General features: G+C 49.6%; 1 protein-coding gene across 3 annotated transcripts in view; it reads right to left on the bottom strand.

Annotated features, from left to right (window-relative positions):
* Positions 1-2,113: 2,113 nt before the first annotated feature.
* CSAD (cysteine sulfinic acid decarboxylase) overlaps positions 2,114-7,479 on the bottom strand; it is an 11,685-nt gene continuing 6,319 nt past the window's right edge. For 2 of the 3 annotated variants that reach the window (XM_008067286.2, XM_008067287.2), the window contains 7 exons: positions 4,908-5,024; positions 4,768-4,832; positions 4,416-4,497; positions 3,819-4,018; positions 3,589-3,640; positions 3,360-3,449; positions 2,115-2,290 (listed from right to left, as the gene is read on the bottom strand). In XM_008067286.2, coding sequence (XP_008065477.1) covers positions 2,117-2,290; positions 3,360-3,449; positions 3,589-3,640; positions 3,819-4,018; positions 4,416-4,497; positions 4,768-4,832; positions 4,908-5,024 — 780 coding nt within the window. In that variant the 3' untranslated portion in view covers positions 2,115-2,116. Of the gene's footprint in view, positions 2,291-3,359; positions 3,450-3,588; positions 3,641-3,818; positions 4,019-4,415; positions 4,498-4,767; positions 4,833-4,907; positions 5,025-7,479 lie in introns of all 3 variants that reach the window. The other variant, XM_008067288.1, reaches the window with a different exon arrangement.

Below are 7,479 nucleotides of genomic sequence, written 5' to 3'. Positions count from 1 at the left end.
CCACAGGCGTGTGCCACCATGCCCAGCTAATTTTTTTATTTATTGTAGAGATGAGGTCTTGCCAACTTGCCCAGACTGGTCTCAAACCCCTGGGCTCAGGCAATCCTCTAGTCTCTGCCACCCAAAGTGCTGAGATTACAAGGCGTGAGCCACCACACCCCACTGAGTTAAAAATTTTAAATAAAATTTTTTTTTCCTTTTTGCTTTTCACTGTATTTGGGACATTTTGCAGACATACAGAATTCTTTAGATTAGGGTTTGGAGTTCACATGGCAAATCTCAAAAGAATTCTATTCTTTGGAAGAAATTAAAATACTATTTATATAAAGAATAACAAGTTTATAGGGAATTACTAGTAATTTATGAATAGAAAGGCTATTTTTTTTTTCCCTAAGTGGCCAAGAGTTTCGAGTCTGAGATTTGGATACCCTTTTGCTATGGTTTGCACAGTCTGTGTTTGCCTCTTCACATAATTTTGGATGACTTTTACATGACCACAATACTGTTTTCATAAATGATATTTTTAGAAATTGGAAATAACAAAAAGTTCTGGTAGACTTGCCACTTGTCCTTAATAACTTGTGTCGCTAAATGCCTCCTTCCCAAAAAGTCACGGAGACGTGATACCAGCCAGGATTATAAATGTTAAATGGATGTTTTTACATAAGACAGTAGCAATACCAGAGGGCATGCAGTGGTTTAATTGCTGGTTCATTGTTAATATTTTTTAACTTTTCCGTTGTTTAAATTACAGAACAGTATTTGGGCTGGGCGTAGTGGCTCACACACGGTAATCCTAGCAATTGCCTGAGCCCACAGATTCGAGACCAGCCTGGGCAACATGGTGAGACCTCAACTCTATAAGAAAATCAACAAATTAGCTGGGCATGGTGGCTCATGACTGAAATTGCAGCTACCTGGAAGGCTGAGGAGGAAGGATTGCCCGAGCCCAGCAGGTCGAGGCTGCAGTGGGTGTGAGTGTGCCACTGCACTTCAGTTTGGGTGACAGAGTGAGACTCTGATTCAAAAAAAGCAAAGAAAAATGTTTAGTGTGTGTGTGTGTGTGTGTGTGTGTGTGTGTGTGTGTGTGTGTGTGCTGATTTTTCACAACTGATAACTGGAAAACGTTCTGGTCTCAAGGTGTAATCAGCGCCCTTCTTGTTTCAATGTAACCAAAGTGTAATTACTTTTTTTTCTTTTCTGAGTTGAAGTCTCATTCTGTCGCCCAGGCTGGAGTGCAGTGGCACACTCACAGCCACCGCAGCCTCGACCTACGGGGTTCAGGTGATCTTTCCTCCCCAGCCTTCCAAGTAGCTGGAACTACAGGCACGTGCCGCCACCACGCCCAGCTAATTTTTTGATTTATTATAGAGGTGAGGTCTTACTAAGTTGCCCAGGCTGGTCTCCAATCTATGAGCCCAAGCAATCCTCTCACCTCGGCCTCCCAAAGTGCTGGGATTATAGGCGTGAGCCACCGCACCCGACCAAAATGCAATTAATTTTAAGAGACACTCCACTTTGAGTCTTTCCCTTCCCGATAAAGATTTTTTTGGGAAAAATCAGCCCTATATTTAGCCTCTCTTATACCTGAAGGGCAAGAAACTTCAAAACATACCAAAATAACATAGTTGAGATTTTAGCTTTTATTTTCCTATTACACACGTAATGCATATTCACTACATAATGAAAAGGGGAAGCACAAAGGTCTAGAAGAGTCTATTTTAAAGTTGCCCATTCTCCCATCCCAGGTAAAACTGTTTACATTTTGGCATATTTCACTTGATTGGTCTTTTTCTATGTGTCTTTGAACACAGCTCAGATATTACTATATATAAAGTCTTACAGCCAGCTTTTTCAACATTATATTAAGTATTTTTTGTATCCATAAAAATTCTCTTTGTAAACATAATTTTAATGGCAGAATAACATTCTGTCATATGGATACACTATAGCTTATTTAAACATTCCCTTAAGATCAAATGACTAGTTAGAAGAGCTAGTGAGTCGAACCGTATCAACATTGTGAAGACCATTCTGTTAGAGAGGATGGTCTTAAGAGCACAGGAAGGGGACAGAGCCAGGGGTGGGGGCGAGGCCAGCGTGGGGGGGAGGTGGCTCACAGGTCCTGGCCCAGCCGCTCCAGCTCGTTGAGGAGGAAGTCCATGTCAGTACGGGTCAGTGCGGGGTTGGCCACCACCATGCGGAAGAAGTTGCCCCGGGTGCCGTGGGGCTGGTAGCCAATCATCATGGAGCCCTCCTTCACCATGCGCTCCTTGAGCACGGGGGCCACCTGTGCGCGGGGACACAGGCTCCAGCTGCAGCCTGGCTCAGGTGAGGGCTGGGCTGGCTCCCTGCCGCCAGCGACCAGACTTTTCCCTCCCCTGGCCGCCTTCGGAGCCAGCACTCGTGGCCCAGACCCTGACGGGGGCCCCGGTTTATCTTTCCTACCTCATCCAGCCTGTGTGGCTTTCTCCAGTTCTGCTTTCTTCCCCGTTTCTCTTGTCACATGGACCAATTTTTGCCAAATCCTGGCTTTTCTCTGAATCCCAACACTGCTGTAGTGTAACTTCAAGCCTTGTCATCCTTAACCCGTTTTTCTCCCTTCTTGATTCTTGTAATATTGGTGATCCTATTAACCTGTGCCCTGTGATCTAGCATGTCACTTACAAAACTGTCTTGAGCACGCTGGTTTCAAATAGGGGACTCCTGTTTTCTTTTTTTCTTTTTAGTTGGAGTCTCACTCTGTCATCCAGGCTGGAGGGCAGTGGCACGTTCTCGGCCACTGCAGTCTCGACTTGCTGGGCTCAGGCGATCCTTCTGCCTCAGCCTTCCAAGTAGCTGGAACTACAGGCATGCGCCACCATGCCCGGCTAAGGAACTCCTGTTTTCTAAAATAACAAGTCCTCCTGACCCTTCAGATCATCTGCGTCACCTATACCAATCTATCCTCGTGGAACAGGACATAACAAATCTCCTCGCACTTAGGAGGCACGTCTGGACTGTCTCACCAAGCTGTCCTGTCCCCAGCATCAGGGATAATGCTCTTCCATTCATCCTGGGCCCAAGCTCCCAGCCCAACTCCGAGCAAAGGGGTCTGGGTACTGGACACGGTGACTTCTCTGACTTCTGTAACAGCCCTGTCTTCTTCTCACTTCTCGGAGACATAGCTTGCTCCCCATCCCCACCCCCACAGAAAAGAGGACAAGCTGGTGCTATCTTCCAGGTGACAGTCCCACCTCAGGAGCGGAGAGACCAGCCAAGGGACCTGCCATACCGCTCACAGCCAGCAGGGGGAGGTATGGCACCAGCCGCATCAATTCCCTCAACTGGGTTAAGCAGAGGCTGGCGAGAAAGCCTACCTTGTACAGCCTTTGGCTGTAATCTGGACTCTCCTGCTTCCCCCGAAGGCTGGGAGGCACGAACCAGAAACACACGTTGACAAACTCAGGCTGAGCGGAATGAGGAAGGGGAAGGTGTGACCTGAGGAAGGGAGACTGATTTCCCCTCTTCCCACCCCACTTCCCCCATCAGGGCTTTGGTGTGTGGGACAGGTGGGGGCAGGAGTCGCGAGAGAGCGTGGGGTCATACCTCCATGACCAACTCAAATCCCTCCCGCTTCTTCACTTCCTCCACCAGGTACCTGTGGACAGAGTGAGGAATCGCAGACCGAGGAGGAAAGGCAGGGATCCAGAAACAGAAGAGACCCCTGAGAACGAGCCTGAGAGCCCCTGAGAGAGAGGCCACCACAGAGCAGGAATACAGGGAGGGGGTGGGCCCCGGGAGAGGGGAACTGGGGCGACCCCCCCACCAGTGCCTACTGGGCAAGGGCGAAGGCCCGGTTGACGCGCCGCTCCAGCCCTTGCCCGCCCTGCGCCTTCCACATGAGCCACAGCTTCAGACAGTCCACGCGGCGGCCACACTGCACCACCTTGTCTCCCGTGTCCAGAGCCACGTCGTAGAACTTGTCCTGCTGGAAAAGGTAGCTGGCCTGGGAGCCGTGGCAGTGCTTCAGCAAGTTCTGTGTGGGGCGAGGACATTGTCAGATGCGACCCTCTCCGCTGGGGTTGCCCTCCAGGGCTGCGGTAGGGGGTTCTTAGCTCAGGCCGCCCTTTTCTTTCCCTGGAACTGGGCGGTACTGCGGGGATGGCTGCCAGCTAGCTTGGTCCCCTTTTTCTGGGTTTTCTCCCAACACCCTTCCCCAGTCCCTCTGACTGCCACTTCAAGCTGGAAATGCTTCCCTTTGGGTGAAGACGGGCCACTGGCAGAGTGAGAGAACCAACACAGGTTAGGGAGTCAGCTTCAGATGGCACGGTAATAAAGGGGCACAGTAAGGCCTGGACCTTATCTAAGATGGCACAAGAGAAGACAGAGCTCCAGAGAGAGGTGGGGCCAGCGCAGGGCAGGGGCACACCCACCGAGGTGTCCCGGAGAAGGAGCGCAGAGCATTGCAGGCCCGCCGCGAGGAGTTTGTGGGGATTCCAGGCCACAGAGTCAGCCCTGGGTGGGGTAGAGCACAGCCAGGTCAGTGGCTCCTCTCAGGCTGTCTAACCAAAGCCCTCCTCCTTATCCCCACCCCCAGTAAAGGAGCTTTGGCCTCATCCTCACCCCAGCAGTCAGGAAGAGTTCCCATGTCTGACCTCCCAGCCCCAGTCAACCATCTCTCCAGGTCCCGTCCCACCAGCCCCATCCTAAGCTCCCTAGTCCATGACTATTCTCTGGATGGAGCATTCAAAGGGTGGGCTTTGGGAGGAAGGGGACTGTGTGCACCTCTGGATCCCATCCAGGAGATGCCTGTGTGTCTGTGACAGCAGGACGCTCCCACCCCAGGCGGCCTGTGGAGCAGGAAGAACAATGTGGGCCTTGGCTCAGCCCACCCCACCTCACCCCCAGGCCCAAATCGCACTCACATCCACATGCAGCCATAGCCCGTGACGCTGGCACACGTCAGCAATTGCCTCCAGAGGGTCAAAGGCCCCCAGCACGGTGGTTCCAGAGGTGGCACTGACCAGGAACGGCACAGCACCCTATTGCAAAAATGTAGAGGGAGAAAGAGGCGTAGGGCCATCTCAAAAGCTACCCAGAGCCTGGTGCTGGGCCCAGTTCTGAGCTTTCTGTGTATCTAACGTGGCCCATTTCAACCTTATAACACAGTGCTACTGTCCTCTTTAGTTTGCAGCTAGTGACACTGAGATTCAAGCAGAAACTCCAGGATGGACTTCAAACGTAGGTCAGTCTGATTGTTTATCTCCAAAGTTCGTAATCTTAAAAAATTTTAGAGCTAGGCTCGGTGGCTCAGCCTGTAATCCCGTGCCTTTGGGAGGCCGAGGTGAGTGGATTGCCTGAGCCTGCGGGTTCGAGACCCGCCTGGGCAACTTGGCGAGACGTCATCTCTACAATAAATCAAAAAATCAGCCGGGCGTGGTAGTGCATGCCTGTAATTCCGGCTATTCGGAAAGCTGAGGCGGAAGGATCGCTGGAGCCCAGCAGGTCGAGGCTGCGGTGGCCAGGAACGGCCACTGCACTCCAGTCTGGGCGACAGAGGAAGACTCCAACTCAAAAAAAAAAAAGAAAAAAATTTAGTATCTTACTGGAAGATCCAAATGCTATTTTAAAAATTTTGAAGCCAGGTGCAGTGGCGTAAGCCTGTTATCCCAACACTTTGGGAGGTAGAGGCGAGAGGATTGCCTGAGCCCAGGGGTTTGAGACCAGCCTGGACGACTTGGCAAGACCTTGTCTCTACAATAAATCAAAAAAATTAGCTGGGCGTGGTAGCGTGCGCCTATAATTCCAGCTACTTGGAATGCTGAGGTGGAAGGAGTTGAGCCCAGCAGGTCGAGGGTGCAGTGGCCATAAGCATGCCACTGCACTCCAACCTGGGCGACAAAGTGAGACTCCAATTAAAAAAAAAAAAAAAATGACCATAAAGAAGAGTCCAGGCCCAGATGGCCTTACTGATGAATTCCACTAAACATTTCAAGAATTGGTACCAGTTCACAAACTCCTCTAAAACAGAAAATACAAAACTCAACTGTATTTCTATACATTAGCAATGAACAATCTAAAATTGAAATTAGGAAAACAATTTCATTTACAAAAACACCAAAAATAAGCCAGGCTCAGTGGCTCAGCCTGTAATCCCGTGCTTTGGGAGGCTGAGGTGAGTGGATTGCCTGAGCCCGCAGGTTCGAGACCCGTCTGGGCAACTTGGCGAGACCTCATCTCTACAATAAATCAAAAATCAGCTGTGTGTGGTAGCACGCACCTGTAGTTCCAGCTACTTGGAAGGCTGAGGCGGAAGGATCGCCGGAGCCCAGCAGGTCGAGGCTGTGGTGGCCGGGAGCAGCCACTGCACTCCAGTCTGGGTGACAGAGTGAGACTCCAACTCAAAAAAAAAAAAACAAAAAACACCAAAAATAATAAAATACTCAGGAATCAATTTAACCAAAGAAGTGCAAAACATGTACTCCAAAAACTGCTAAATATTGTGGGAATAAATTAAGGAAAACATAAATAAGTGGGAAAACGTTTCATGGCCATCAATCAACACAATCCCTACGAAAATCCCAGTTGGCTTCTTTGCAGAAACTGACAAGCTCATCCTATATTCATATGGAAATTCAAGAAACCCAGACTAGCCAAAGCCATCCAAAAAAGAACAAAGGTGGAGGCCAAGATTCACTACAAAGATACAGTAATCAAGAGAACGTGGTCTACATGGTAGACATGTAGAACAATAGAATAGAATTGAGAATCCCGAAGTAAACTCTCACATTTACAAGTCCACTGATTTTCAACAAGGATGCCAAGACTGGGGAAAGAATAGACTTTTTGATCAATGGCGCTGGGACAACTGGATATCCTCATACAAAGAATGAAGTTCTTTCTCACATCACACTCCCTAATTTTTTTGTTTTGCTTTTGTTTTTGAGTCTCATTCTGTCACCCAGGATGGAGTGCAGTGGCAAGCTCACAGCCACCGCAGCCTTGACCTGCTGGGCTCAGGCGAGCCTTCCACCTCAGCCTTCCAAGTAGCTGGAACTACAGGCGCGCACTACCACACCCAGCTAATTTTTTTACTTATTGTAGAGGAGGTCTCGCCAAGTTACCCAGGCTGTCTCGAACCCCTAGGCTTAGGCAATCTTCTCGCCTCAGCCTCCCAAAGTGCTGAGATTATAAGCCTGAGCCACCACACCCAGCCAGACTTCATCAAAATTTAAACTTTTGTACCTCAAAGGACACTATCAAAAAAGTTAAAAGTCAAAGCTAAAAGCAGTGGCTCATGCCTATAATCCCACCAGCACTTTGAGAGGCCAAGGCAGGAAGAGTGCTTGAGCCCAAGACTTCGAGACTAGCTTGGGGAACATAGTGAGACCTTGTCTCCACAAAGATTTTTTTTTTTTTTGAGTTGGACTCTTGCTCTGTCGCCCAGACTGGAGTGCAGTGGCCGCTCCCGGCCACTGCAGCCTCAACCTGCTGGGC

The sequence above is a fragment of the Carlito syrichta genome, unplaced genomic scaffold, assembly GCF_000164805.1.
Source record: "Carlito syrichta isolate Samal-C Ts95f unplaced genomic scaffold, Tarsius_syrichta-2.0.1 Scaffold309471, whole genome shotgun sequence".
NCBI classification, from domain to species: Eukaryota; Metazoa; Chordata; class Mammalia; order Primates; family Tarsiidae; genus Carlito; species Carlito syrichta.
This window is presented reverse-complemented; position numbering and strand designations above follow the sequence as displayed.